The sequence below is a fragment of the Mobula hypostoma genome, chromosome 3 (assembly GCF_963921235.1).
Source record: "Mobula hypostoma chromosome 3, sMobHyp1.1, whole genome shotgun sequence".
Classification (NCBI taxonomy): domain Eukaryota; kingdom Metazoa; phylum Chordata; class Chondrichthyes; order Myliobatiformes; family Myliobatidae; genus Mobula; species Mobula hypostoma.
Genome location: NC_086099.1, coordinates 88,043,114 through 88,057,567, shown reverse-complemented (window position 1 = coordinate 88,057,567; position 14,454 = coordinate 88,043,114). Strand labels below are relative to the sequence as shown.

Here is a 14,454-nt window from a genome sequence, read left to right as displayed (position 1 = left end):
AAAGTAGTTTTCAATTGGCATCAAAAGTTTTATTATTTTCCTTTCCATTACTTAAATAATAAGTCTGATGCATTTCTGTGAATGACATGAAAACTGCTGGGGTCTTGTAATTTCCTAGAATATTTCCAATTAAGCTGTTCATAAGGGGAGGCTGAAAAAGACAAAATAAATAGATGTGGTGTGAATACTCAATAAACAAGCATGTGTGTATGAAGTAGTTTTAGGATTGACCATCTAAGGCCAATGTTGCATGTAAGCATTCTTCATGCCTTTGAATGGGATCTGAATCATTATGTAAAACTTGAGTCACATTGGTCTTAACTACTTAATTAAGAGGAAAAGCAAATAGGCTTTTGGTCAACTGCCAACCTGGCTTTTTCTCCCAGCTGAGTCTCTGCAGCACTATAACCAGGCATAAAAGCATCACATTTTATGGCTTATTTAAATTAAAAGCGTCAACTTTGAATAACTCTTCTATCAGTAACAACATTTTATAATAATCAAATAACCAATTCAAGAGATGTCAAATATATTATGGGGTTCTGAAAAGATACTGCCAGATAGAAAGAAAGATGCTAAGAACGAAGCACAGTGCTGAGAAGGAAGGGCATGTCACCTACATCTGATTAGTGAGAAAATAGCCAAAATAGCTTTACATCCCTCTGTGAATTATTTGCAGAACAGAACAAGCAAATGGAAATGTTTTGGAAACTGGCATCTTGTGAAACAGTCAGTCTGGCAACTTGCAAAGCATAAACATCTATTTTGATAATTGATGACCATGTGACTAAAGTGATTGTGCCAAAAGGAATTTGAAAGAGGCAAAGCAAATTATCTAAGATGTGTGCAAAGAAATGGATTAAAAAATGGATTATAAATGACCAATAACAGTAACTCCAGAGACCAACTACAGAAGAATGTGAGTGTAGGGACTCTCAAGAGTGCTGGGGCAGGGTTTCAGGTTCTTGGATAATTGGAACCTTTTCGTGGGCAGGATTAACCTGTACAAGAGGGACAAGTTGCTCCTAAACTGGAGGGGAACCAATATCCTGGCCAAGAGGTTCACTAGATTGGTAGGGGGATGAGAACCAGAGCACCAGATCAGAAAACGGGGTGGTGGAGAGGATGGTACATGTCAGGGCCAGTAAGAACAGGTAAGAGCAAAGTAATAGATGTGATGGAACGGATAGTTTGAAGTATGTGTATTTTAATGCTAGAAATATTATGGGTAAAGCTGATGAATTTAGAGCATGGAACTCTGTTGTTCTGGTCATTACAGAGATGTGGTTGAGAGAGGGACAGGAATGGGTGCTTAACATCCCAGGGTCTTCATGTTTAAGAAAAGATAGAAGGTAAAAGAGATGAGGGAATTGCACTAATCAGGAACAATATCACAGTTGTACTCAGAGGGGACTTAAATAGAGAGCTCGTCCACTGAGTCTAAATGAGTAGAACTCAAAAATAGGAACAGTACAATAGCTCCCTCCAATAGCTACCAGGACATTGGAAAAAAGATATGGAAAGGTGTAAAAGGTGTAAGAACAATAGGGTTGTTGCCATGGGGGACTTTAACTTCACTAATATTACCTGGGACCTTCTGAGTGCAAGAGGTTTAGATGGAGAAAATTTGTTAGGTGCATCCAGAAGGGTTTCCTAAATCAGTATGTAGATAGTCCAACAAGATGAGGGGCTGTACTGGACCTGGTGTTGATTAATGAGCCTGTGTAGATGACTGACTTTTCAGTGGGTGAATGATAGGGAACAGTGACCACAACTCCTTAAGTTTTAAGACAGCTATAGATAAGGATAAGTATGGGCCTTGTGGGAGTACATTAAATAGCAGCAGGAAAAATTACAAGAGCATTAGGCAAGAACTATGGAGTATTAATTGGAAACAGCTCTTTTTGGGGAAGTTCATATCTAATATATGGAGCGTGTTTAAAGACCAACTGCACAAAGTATAGGACAGGTATGTTCCAAAGAGAAGGAAGGAAAAGGGTAGCAAGTTAATAGAACCTTAATAGGATGTCAAGGGAGGTGATGAATTTAGTCGAGAAGTATGTAAAGCTTAGGAAGCTAGAATCAAACTGTGTCCTTGAGGATTATAAAGAAGCCAGAAAAAAAACGCAAGAAGGGAATTAGTAAGGCCAGGAAGAGCCATGAAAATAGGATTAAAGAGAATCTCAGGACATTCTATAAATACAGTATATCAAGAGAATAGCTAGGGAGATGGTAGGATGACTCAAGGATAAAAGGGGAACTTTTGCTTGGATGTGGGGGATGTGGGTGAGGTCCTTGAGTATTTTACATCAGTATTTACCAATATCTTTGTGTCCTCTCTAGCCACAGGCAAGGTCCTGGAGGACTGACAAGTAGCTAATATTGTTTCATTATTCAAGAAGGGAACAAGGGACAATCCTGGAAACTATAGACTGGGAGACACACATCAGTGGTAGGAAAGTTACAGAAGAGAATTTGTACGGATAGGATTTATGAGCATTTGGAAAGTCACAGCCTAATTAGTGAAAGCCAGTATGGCTTTGTGTAGGACAAGTTGTGTTTTACTAATTTGATTTGAGTTTTTTGACGAGGTGATGGGGGTAATTCATGAAGGTAGAGCTGTGGATGTTGGTAAGGCATATGAGAAAGTCACTAATGGGATGCTCATCCAGAAGATTAAGATTGAGAGAGGGACAGGAATGGGTGCTTAACATCCCAGGGTCTTGATGTTTAAGAAAAGATAGAAGGTAAAAGAGATGAGGGAATTGCACTAATCAGGAACAATATCACAGTTGCATTCAGAGGGGACTTAAATATAGAGAGCTCATCCACTGAGTCTAAATGGGTAGAACTCAAAAATAGGAACGGTACAATAGCCGTGGATCCATGGTGAATAGGCTGTTTGGATTCAGAACTGGCTTGCCCATAGATGACATAGGGTAGTGATCTAGGGACTTATTCCAGCTGGATGTCTGTGATTAGTGGTGTTCTGCAGGGATCTGTAATGCAACATCTGCTATTTGTGATGTATATAATGACCTGGATGATAAAGTAATGGGTTGATTAGTAGGATTGCAACCTACTTTGGCAGGTCAAATGCAAAGAGATAGCACACTGTTAAGGGCAAGATCCTTAACAGCATTGATGAGCAGAGGCACCTTGGGGTCCAAGTTCATAGCTCCCTGAAAGTGGCTTCACAGACTGAAAGGGTGGTTAAGAGAGCGTATGACATGCTTGCATTTATTAGTTAAGGCACTAAGTTCAATAGTTAGGAAATCACGTTGCAGATCTATAAAACTCTAGTTAGGCGGGTCTGGAGTATAGAAACAGTTCTGGTCGCCCCATTTTAGGAAGGATGTCAAGGCTTTGGAGAGGGTGCAGAAAAGTTTTACCAGGATGTTGCTTGGATTAGAGCCATGTACTATGCCAAAAGGTTGGACAAACTTGGGTTGTTTTCTCTGAAACTGTGGAGGCTGAGGTAAGATCTGATAGAGGTTTAGAAGATTACAAGAGCCATAGACAGAGTAGACAGACAATATCTTTTTCCCCGAGGGTGGTAATGTTTAATAGCAGAGGGCATGCATTTAAGGTGAGAGAGCATAATTTTAAAGGAAATGAGAGGGGCATTTTTCTTCTTTTTTTTTAACAGAGCGTGGTGGGTGCCTGGAAAGCGCTGTCTGGGGTGAGATGGTAGAGGCAGAAAAAATGAATGTGAGGAAAATGGAAGGATATGTACATCATGTAGGCATAACTTAATTGGTGATTGGTGTGGCAACACATTGTGGGTTGAAGGGCCTGTCATGTGCTGTACTGTTCTACGACTCAGAGAAGAACTCACCAAGTCAAACCCTGGTCAGGTTCATCTAGAGCAGGTAATATCTAAATACAAGTAGTAAAATTTGGAACTTTTGTAACTGAAGAGTTAATGAGCCTTATTTGAAAATATACAGTAAATCTTTGGGTTGCTTGAATTGCGAGTAATAAATACAATTGTTGGGCAAAGTTTATGGTGTTTTATTTTACCATGTGCTGCATTGAATTGGAAAAACTATAATCTTATAAAAATTAATAGATAAGGAAGTGCATTTAGATACTTACATTTTTTTGACGGCTGCTAACCAAGTCAAATGCAAGGCTGGCTCTATACTCACTATATACCTATGCACAGGAAAAAAAAGTGCAGACTTTTAGCATTCAGAACCCATTTAGACAACATGATATCAAAATGACCTTGAATGCACTAGATGGACCAGAACGTACTGCCATCATCAAGCCAGTTATGTTTATTGATGACCCATGGGTAATATTAACTTATTTTTCCCCAGATCCAGATCCATGTCCTCTTAGCCAAACATTGATACAGATTGTGAACAACTGGGGCCCCTAGCAATGACTGCTGTGCTAATCACACCAGCCACAGCCTGCCAACATGTTATAGACACATTCATTCCCACTGATTGCTTTCTGCTTTTCTTAACTGGCTCTCAATAAACAGAAATGTACTAAACCAAATTCCTGTTGCGAAGATGTTGCTGCAAGACAGAGTGATGCTTTGCACGCAGCAAATAAAACTACTGACGATTCTGTAAATCTGTAAGGCCTTTTTCAGGACTACAAACACTGTAATCTGCAGCCTGCACTTTCCTGCCAGGAGGTGTGCTTTTGAACTGTCTATATAACCAGGTGTTATTGTGGTATCCTGAACTATTTGGCAAACTGAACTCTTGAGAATACAGGTACAGGTGCGGTGGCCAGTGCTGGATCCAACTTGGTGCTGGAGTGAATCTTCGATCCACACTGAGGTTGTGGAGCCTGGGCATGAGAATGGATAACGAACTGATATTTGGTTTATTTACGCGATAAACCAGATTAAAAAGATTAAGGCATCAAGGCCAAGGATGGAGGACAAACCGTTGCTCAGCTTACTGCTCCGGGAGGCTTTACTCACCTCAGCACTGAACTAACTCTGCAGCTCCTGGACCAGTTTCAGTGCTGAACTGGTTACGTGACTATGGAGTTACTTTCGGGGACTCTGTGATTCATGATCTGTTGGTTGTTTATTTGCTTTTTTATTGTTTGTACGATTTGTTCTTTCTTTTTTGCACATTAGATGTTTGACTACCTTTGTGGTGTGGGTATTTTTGTGAATTCTATGGTGTTTCTTTGTTTTGTGGCTGCTTGCAAGATGATGAATCTCAAGATGGTATATGGTATACATACTCTGATAATAAATGAATTTTTGAAATTCTATGTCTTTTTGATCAACCTTCTGTGGTAGGAAAATGGACAGGTAAAAATTGATGAATGGCAGTGCTAATCAGGGACTACATTTTAGAAGAACAAAGTAGTAATGAGTTCAAAGTCTGAATCTGTGGTTGCTGTAAATTAATAGAATAAGGCATCTGGCTGATTCAGTACTGAAACAAATACATTGTCTGTTGACAGATGGGGAATCCCAGCACTATGTAGCTAACATTACTGTTGGACATCACCTGTAGTGCAGTAATGGAACTAAAGGACAACTGCATAGCATCTGTCACTCATGAATGCCAGAAATCTGAAGTAAAGACAGAAAACACTGGAAAAATGTTCAAGTCAGACAGCATAGGTGAGAGAAATAATATTCCAAGTCAATGCAGTTTCAGCAGGACTGAGAAAGGGGAGAAGGAAACAGAAAACACAAGTGAAAGCCTGTGATACATTTCCCCAAGAATCAGGAAGTATTTCTGATATGTATTCACTCTGAACACCAAATGTAAGATAGTGAATTCAAAGATAGTGAGTCTGGCCCATTGCCACAATAACCACTTCAGCCATTCACGGTCCCACCCACGTCTGAATTCATGTGGCGGATCTTTCTGGCTGAAACCATTCTGAAATCAAGCAGCAAGACCCTCTCTGGTATATAGGCCTTCAATGATGTTGTGAGTGGGCCAAAAGAAGCCCATGTCACAAAATACGCCTGAAAGCCATGTTTTTCTATTTTTAAAGTTGTTACAGAATTTCAATCTTTTAGAAACATTAAAAATTCATTATAAACAAAATAAAACATAATTTTAGTACCTGTTTAATAAATGAAAATAAAATCACTATAAAGCACCTAGAAATACTTGAAATAATAAAAAATAAACAAAAATAATTGGAAAAATAGAAATCATTCTTCCTTTTAACCATACTCATGGACCCTGCAACTGTCACAAGATCCGCATAAGATTCCTTGGTTGTAAGACATCAAGCTTCTACTTCAACCTTCCAGGAATGCAGCTGAAGATCACAGGCAGAGCTCAACCAGCAAGAACATTTACATAGGAGACCTTAACTTGCCTGGACTCCTGTAGGTAAATACCAGTTTCATGCAAAATTGCTGTTAAGACCCAGCAAAATCCATGTTGTTGCATTCTGAATTTGATATAAACATAGATCTTAACAATAATTTACAAGTAATTTGGTAATGTCAATTTTAAGAGCTAAAGATTGGTGTTAATTAAATGATCACATGCCTGTTATAATACTTAAAAGTATTCGTAAGAATTAAACTGAAACATAATAGAGGAAACTTTAACTGCTATTGAATATATTTCAAATTACTTGTTTTTAATTCTAGAACTGGGTATTGAAAATAAAGCATTTTGTTCCCCACCATCTCAAAAAAATAATTTACAATAATCTTGCAAGAATGACAGGTATCTCATGTCAGTAATAGTGTTAATAGTTTTCATGGTATCCCACTAACAACTTAAAACAGATCAACTGTTTACTTATTTGATGTACCATTGGTAGAACTTTTCTATGTGGAAACTGAATGCAATTTCATTGTCTAACAATGGTAAAAAGTAATATAGTGAAGTGTTTTGGAACCACCAATTAATTAAAAACTCAGCATAAAATGCAAAATGTCTTTTACACAAATAATAATTATTAGTATACTCACATCAGCGGTAATATCATTGAATTTCGTAATAAAAGCATGCTTAACCACATCCACAGCCATTTCTGATGCAATTACCATGCACACATCTGGAAACAACACCCAGAGATGGTCTAAATGGGGCAAAAATGAAACTTAATCTTACAAAATCATATAGATTTAAATATAATCTAGACAGGCAGATTACCATGAAGGATAGTTATAAACATTATTAAACCCTGATCTACTTTGAAAGTTTTGGCACATAAAAGAAATACTAAAAATAAATTAAACAATTCAAACTGCAACCAAAGGTTAGCTAAATATTTTTAGATTAATGGATCTATTATTCTATAAGACAAATGCAGTAAAACTTCAATAATCTACCATATGACCATTCAGAAATCTCTATCACCTCACCAGGTGATGTTTGCAATTTTCAGGGCCCCAGTAAACAGGCTCCCTTCCCACACACTCTGATTCCTGCATTCGCTGTCCACTTGCTGGGGCTCACGTTTCTGCATTTCTCATCTAGTCCCAAGGGTTCCAGATCCTGTATTCATTTTAAATTAACCTGGTATGTTTGGCTGTACTCTCTTAAAACTTACCTGGTTCCATTTCCCATGGTCTCTGGCCATACAGATGGATCAATTCATTACAACAGAGCCTTGAGACAGTACAAGGTAAAACAATAACAGAAAGCAGAATAGTGTTGCAGTTACAGAGAAAGTGCAGTGTAGGTAGACAATAAGGTACTAGATCATTATGAGGTAGACTGAGGTTAAAAGTGCAACTTTTTGAACTAAGGAAACACTTAATAGTGTTATAGCAATGGGATAGAAGCTGTCCTTCAGCCTGGTGCTATGAGATTTAAGGCTTTTGTATCTTTGGCCTGATAGTAGGGGGAGAAGAGAAAATGTCTGGAGTGGGTGGGGTCTTTGATTATTCTGGCTGCTTCATCAAAGCAGCGAGAAGTGCACACAGTGTCTAAGGAAGGGAGGCTGGTTTCCATGATTTACTGTGCTGTGTACACAACTCTCTGCAGTTTCTTGTAGTGATGGACAGAGCAGTTGCCATACCAAGTTGTTATGCATCTGAACATGTTATTCTCTACGGTGCATCGATAAAAATGGATGAGTGTCAAAGCAGACATGCTTTGACATTTCTTTAGTCTTCTGAGGAAGTAAGCACCTTCTTGAGCTTTCATGGCTATGATGTCAATTTGTTTGGACCAGGACAGGCTAGTGGTGATGTGCACTCCCAGGAACCCAAAGGTTTTAATGCTCTCGACCTCAGCACTGTTAATGTAACAGGAACATGTGCATCACTCCCTTCCTGAAGTTAATGACCAGCTTTTTTGCTTTGCTGACATTGGTGAAAATATTGCCGTCAATGACAACAAGGTATTAGGCTCTCAATCTTTGTCCTGTACTCTGATGACCACTATGTGGAATATGTCCACTATAACGATATTATCTGCAAACTTGTAGATGGAGTTAGAGCAGAATCTGGCCATGCAGTCATGAGTTTTATGGAGTAGAGTAGGGGCTGATGATGCACCCTTGTGGAGCAACAGCATTGCTTCTGTTGGTCAAGAATTCAAAGGTCCAGTGCAAAGGGAGATGTTAGCTGGCTCACCGAAACGTTACTCTTTAGTGTCCTCAAAAAAAGTGAAATAAAAGTATTTAACTTCAATCTTTCAGAAAATCTATGAATCTAACATGACAAATATCCTGAGTGCACTGGATTAATGGAGTTTTATTGTACACAATAGACTATGCTTATCACTCAGGTTAACTGCATAATAAAAACAGTAAAAGATATCCACATGTACTCTTTTACCTGGATTCCATGAAAATTGTTCCATATTTCTCAAACAAACAATCAGCAGAAGTACATAGTTGTTGAACCTCTCCCTTATATCTGCAAACAGATTATTGTCTACATTAGTGGTCATGTTAAAATTGTTCCAAAATTCTTCTTTGTATTTTGTACTGATGATTTTTACCAAGAATCTCAGTGCTTTTTCAAAAGTACTGTACAGTGACTAAAAATTAAAAGTGCCTCCAAAATTAAATTACAGAATAACAGAAACTATTAAAAGAAGAACACACACAATGCAAGGTATTAGAGACGAGCAACTGCAGTGCTTGGACACAAGAAAAGCTAGAGTGGAACATCTAACTATCTTATATTTGATTTGGCAGTGTAAGGAATGAGGAGCATTTGGTTGGCTTCTCAGGTGTGCCACAGTGTCAGTAACAATATGTGTAAGCACAGTGGTCATTAACAGACAACAATGGTGTTAAGCTGTCTCAAAATATTGGAGGGTATAACTTTAAGATGAAAGGGGAAAATTTTAAATGAGATTTATAAGACATGTTTAAAAATATACAATAGATGTCAGAGCAGATCTGATAGCAACATTTTTAAGGCATTGAGACAGACACCTGAGCAGGGAGAGAATAGAGTGATATAGACCTTAGGCAGGCAAGTACTGTATGCAATTTAAATTGGCATCATGGTTGGCACAGACATTATGGGCCAAGGGGCCTGTTCCTGTACTAAAATGTTCTATATTCTATAAACTGTCCTGTATTTCACAATGGTTGTACCCATCTCTGTACTGACAAGGTTGAAACTCTACGTGATTGAAAAAAATATAGGTTCAACCACCATATCACCAAAATTTTAAATTCACATTTATTCACTATTACAAGACTGGCATATTACAAGTAATTCAGCAGTTATCAATTTCACTGCATGGAAACTATTACACTATACACCTACAACTGAACAGAATTACTGAACATGCACAGTATCTGATAATTACCCATCCATAAAAGTGGTTTGATAATTATGAGATAATGCACATTTATAGTAATTTTGATGTCAACAACAGCAATGATATAAAATATGTGCCTAGAAATTCAATTGCATAACAAAACATTTTGGCACAAGTCATCCTTGAAATATTAACCAAATTCTATGTCAGAGACACAAGGTTATGGACATTTAGAATGTAGCACTGCCTATGGAACTCAGCATGAGAACTTGGAAGATGCTCTTTTTCCAGTTTCCATTGGGTACTCTCAGAACTACCAAGTGTTTCGAAAGCAAAATAGGATTTGGATCACTTTAAGACAAATGCTTTATTTCATTTGCATCCTATGTCATCGCACCCCAACTAAATTTATAAACTATCATGCCAAGCCCCATTAACCACAAAATCCCCCAGGATCTTAAATGAAGTTAGGAGAAATGCACTCTGTTTCTTCCAACTCATCAATCATCCGAGTTTTCAGTCATGTCACATTTCCCATTCTCCAATCACCAGACCAAGTAATCTCCTAGGTCTCTATCAGAGGCTTCAATCTATAAATTTAAACTCAATGCCACACAAATCCTTGGCTGAGTATCAATTTAATCTCAATTATCACCTATCTCCAATTGCAGTCAGCTTCACTGAATATTCCAATCCAGTTTCCCTGTGCTGCAGCACTCCAAGGCTTTATTCTAACACCATATACATGTTCACTCTTCTTAACAAATTTTCCTCCATTTAATTTTATTTTCAACCCCAAATACCTAATCTATATAAACATATTACTCAATAACACTTTTATTTGCTTCTCTTTTTACCAGGAAAAGCCTCTACAGGAAATCTTCTTTCTCACATACACAGAGGATTTATAAAGAATCCTGAAGTTTAGGCAAACTATTAGTTAATATCTTGCTGTAGACAATAGACTTTGAAAACATTCTGAAAACTCAGGGCATGCATACTTCTCTACTGTGCACCGTTAGATCAAGTAATCTTATGCAGCCTCTAACATAATGCTGCTATTGAAAATGCAACTTTAAATTCTATTCAGTCTAGTATTACTTTATTGAAAAATCATATCCAAAATAAATGGATGTATTTTGGTTCTTTTAAGTTTTCTGTTGATAATAAAAACTGAATGAATTATGAAAGCTTGTCATGGAAACTAAAGTGCTTTTATCATTTATAACAAAAATAGAATATGCTGGAAAAAGTCATCCAATCATATATAACATCATAATAAAAATAACATGGTAATGGCCCAGATTTTGTTGCCAGTTGAATAAATGCCCAGAGCTCTCTTGTGAACTTTTGCCCTGTGGTTAGTAATACCGAAAAAACCCAAATCAACATGGGCTTTGTATAGGAATTCTGGGACCCATGAGGTGGCAGTTAGATGCCAGCTTATCCAAATGTCGTCTTTTAAAAGCATAGTAATTAAATCCATAGTTCACAGAGCCTATACCAGGTTAATTCAAGCTTGAACATTTCATTCAATAAAACAAGCATACAAAGAAAATGAAATAAGGAGAACACAGAAGACAGAAACAAGACAGGATAAATAATAAACATAAAATTTTTAATTTTTGGCCTAGAAGTAATAGTTAGTAAAGGCCCAAACTTTGAAGGTTTGGCTGGCTCATCATTGTTTTGTGGCTGGAATAAAATATTTTTCCCCACTAGCACATACAATTAACACCTTTAAAAAAAGTAATGTCTTAATTTGTAATCATGTTAACTGCAATGAAAGGTCTTAGCTTCAATCAATGCTTACATATTCCTACTTATTCTTTCTTCACATCACTCATTTTCCTTCAATATAGAAATTTAAAAATCAACATTGCATTACTATAATAACAATGAACTTTGATTTAAACATTTTGTTTAGTGGACAAGAGATCTGTAGCTGGATCACTATAAGGTGAAAACCTAAACATTCTCTTTTAAGATTCAAAATCAAGGGCTACAGACACTATTAATGTGAAATAAAAGCAAAAGTATTGGAAATACTCCTATTCAGGCTGTGTCACTGGAGAGAGAAACAGGACTAATCTGAATCCGTAAGATATTTATTTAAGGTTATCAGTTTATTTTCAGCAGTACTGGTAACATCGTTCTCCACTCTATCAAAAAAAATTAATAAAAAGGGAATAGAAGCATTATATTACACTGCCTAATTTCACTTTTGAAACATGTTAGTTTTACAGTTATGCAAAGTAATTTGCCATTAAATGAATCTAAGCTCATCAATTTCAAGCAGATTTCAGACATCATTTCACAAGTGCACTCAAAGTGGAAACTCTACTTCCCAATTTAAAGCAGGCTTGTAAAACAGATTTTCAAACTCATGGTATAATTTCTAAAACAACACTTTTTGTTAAACAAACAATCCAGATCAGTGGAGCAGTACATACCGCTATTAGACATCTGAAACAAATTGTTCTTCTCAAACTTCTTGAAAACACTTCCTTTTATCTCCACAAACTGTTAAATAAAATTAAATCAGTTTTGAAACATTATAGCATAATATATAACTATTAACATTAACTAACTACTTGTAAGTGAATTTTGGGGACAATCTAGTATTTGAAAATTAGTATCACAATAAAAAGGGTAAGAAAACAAATTGCAACTATCCAATCAAAACAAAGGCATCTGGCACATTTTGTTTAGCCATAAATTAGAACTTGGCAGAGGTTATATTTATTGCAGCTGTACAGAAGATGATGTTGTAAAAAATCCATACACGTGAAACCAGGGCATTAGACACGTCAACAGCATTACAATGATTCCAAGATTTAAAAAGAACATGAGGAAGTGGATTTAGAGAATGGATAAAAGGTAGGAAATAAGTTGGTGAAGGAAGGAGGGACAAGTAACCAGAAGTAACTGATCTAAAGTAAGTGAAAAAGAATTGGAGCCAACATAAAAATGAGTGAGCTACTATGATTAGAATGTCCTCTCTGGAAAGGATGCAAATTCAATAGTTAGGTTAAAGGGCAATTATTTGGATTAATTCAATAGCTCTAACAAACAGGCAACAAATCACGGTCGCTTCTGTATGTGCTTTATCATTCTATGATTCAATAATTGTGGCAATATTGAATTTCACTAAAATTGTAAAAGTAAAATTACATTGTTTTGTATATTCATAAAATATACTGTTTTTATTACTTGCATTATAAACAAGTACATTGATAACACATTATTCAACTGTTAAGGTGCACAAGAATCCGTATATTAAAACATATAGACACAAAATACTCACATTATTTGACATCATGATGGTAAGTAATGATTTGTTGTGGGAATTGAAAGCAACGTTCAAAGTTGTTGCTTGTACCATAACCAAAATTGTATGCAGGACTATATTTAATTTGTTAAGGATAGCACAGAAACAAAGAAAAAAAAGAACTTACCCAGCTATGAAAATACTGCTTGTGCAAATACCTAATTGTTCATATCTGGCAATATTAAATTTATATTCAGGACAGACTTTGCCATTAAAGACAGAGGGTAGTGGTTGATGGGACTTATTCTGGCTGAAGGTCTGTATTTAGTGGTATTGCACAGGGATCTAAACTGGGGCTTCTGTTGTTTGTGATATGTATAAATGCCCTGGATAAAAATATAGACGGTAGGGTTAGTAAGTTTGCAGGTGATACAAAGATGGGTTGGATTGTGGACAGCGTAGATGATTGAGAAAGAATATAGCAGGATATAGATATGTGTGTTGCAGACACAGTTGCAGTTGCAGATATGTGTGGAGGAATGGCAGATGGAGTTTAACACGGTCAATGTAGTGTTAAACGTCAGGAGATCAAATGCAAAGGGATCGTGCACTCTCAATCGCAAAACCCTTAACAGTGTTGATGTGCAGAGGGTCTTGGCTATACAACCTGTATAGTGGTAAAGAAGGCATGTGACATGCTTACCTTTAATTGAGGAACTGACTTCAACAGTTGGGAAGCTATGCTGCAGCTTTATAAAGCTCTAGTTAAACTGCATCTCAGCTGCTGCACTCAGTTCTGGTTGCCTCATTTTAGGAAGGCTGTCAAGGCTTTGGAAAGGGTGAAGAAGAGGCTTAACAGCAGGCTGAATGGATTACAAGGCATGTGCTATGGGGAGAGGTTGGTCAAGCTTGAGATCTTTTCCTGGAGTGGGATAGGATGAAGGGTGATCCAATAAAGTTGTAAAGGCTTATGAAAGACATACAGTATCTTTTTCCCAGGTTTGAAATGTTTAATATCAGGGCGCAGATATTTAAAATGAGAGAAGGAAGTCCAAAGGAGATGTCCAGGGCAAGTGTTTTTTTTACAAAACACAGAATGATGGGTACCTGAAATGCACTGCCAAGGGTGGCTGTGGAAGTAAGTATGATAGAGGTATTCAAGAGGTTCTCAGATAGGCATATGAATGTGGAAGAAACATTTGATTTCTAATGTAAAAGCCTATTCCCGTGCTGTGCCATTCTAAGTTCTATATTCTAAACTGACAGTAAATCACCTTAAAAGAGTCTAACAAATAAGACTGAATTTCATAAACTGCAAAGTTCCAACCTGCATAAAATACAACTGTATCTTTGGTCATAGGTGCCCAATGTTACACATGCCTTCGCATGTTCGATCCTGAATATGCAATGCACTATAAATTAATGAAAACTTATAACACTGAAACAGTGTTATGCAACTCTTAAGATAAACCTGATATCTGAGACATGACT

At 37.0% G+C, this 14,454-nt stretch overlaps 1 protein-coding gene across 2 annotated transcripts in view; it reads right to left on the bottom strand.

Annotated features, from left to right (window-relative positions):
- The window catches only part of LOC134344112 (transmembrane anterior posterior transformation protein 1-like), a 103,257-nt gene that overhangs the window by 38,262 nt on the left and 50,541 nt on the right, over positions 1 to 14,454 (bottom strand). For both annotated transcript variants that reach the window (XM_063043396.1, XM_063043397.1), the window contains 5 exons: positions 13,000 to 13,097; positions 12,146 to 12,215; positions 8,750 to 8,830; positions 6,932 to 7,041; positions 4,099 to 4,158 (listed from right to left, as the gene is read on the bottom strand). In XM_063043396.1, the coding sequence (XP_062899466.1) occupies positions 4,099 to 4,158; positions 6,932 to 7,041; positions 8,750 to 8,830; positions 12,146 to 12,215; positions 13,000 to 13,097 (419 nt within the window). The remainder of the gene's footprint in view (positions 1 to 4,098; positions 4,159 to 6,931; positions 7,042 to 8,749; positions 8,831 to 12,145; positions 12,216 to 12,999; positions 13,098 to 14,454) is intronic.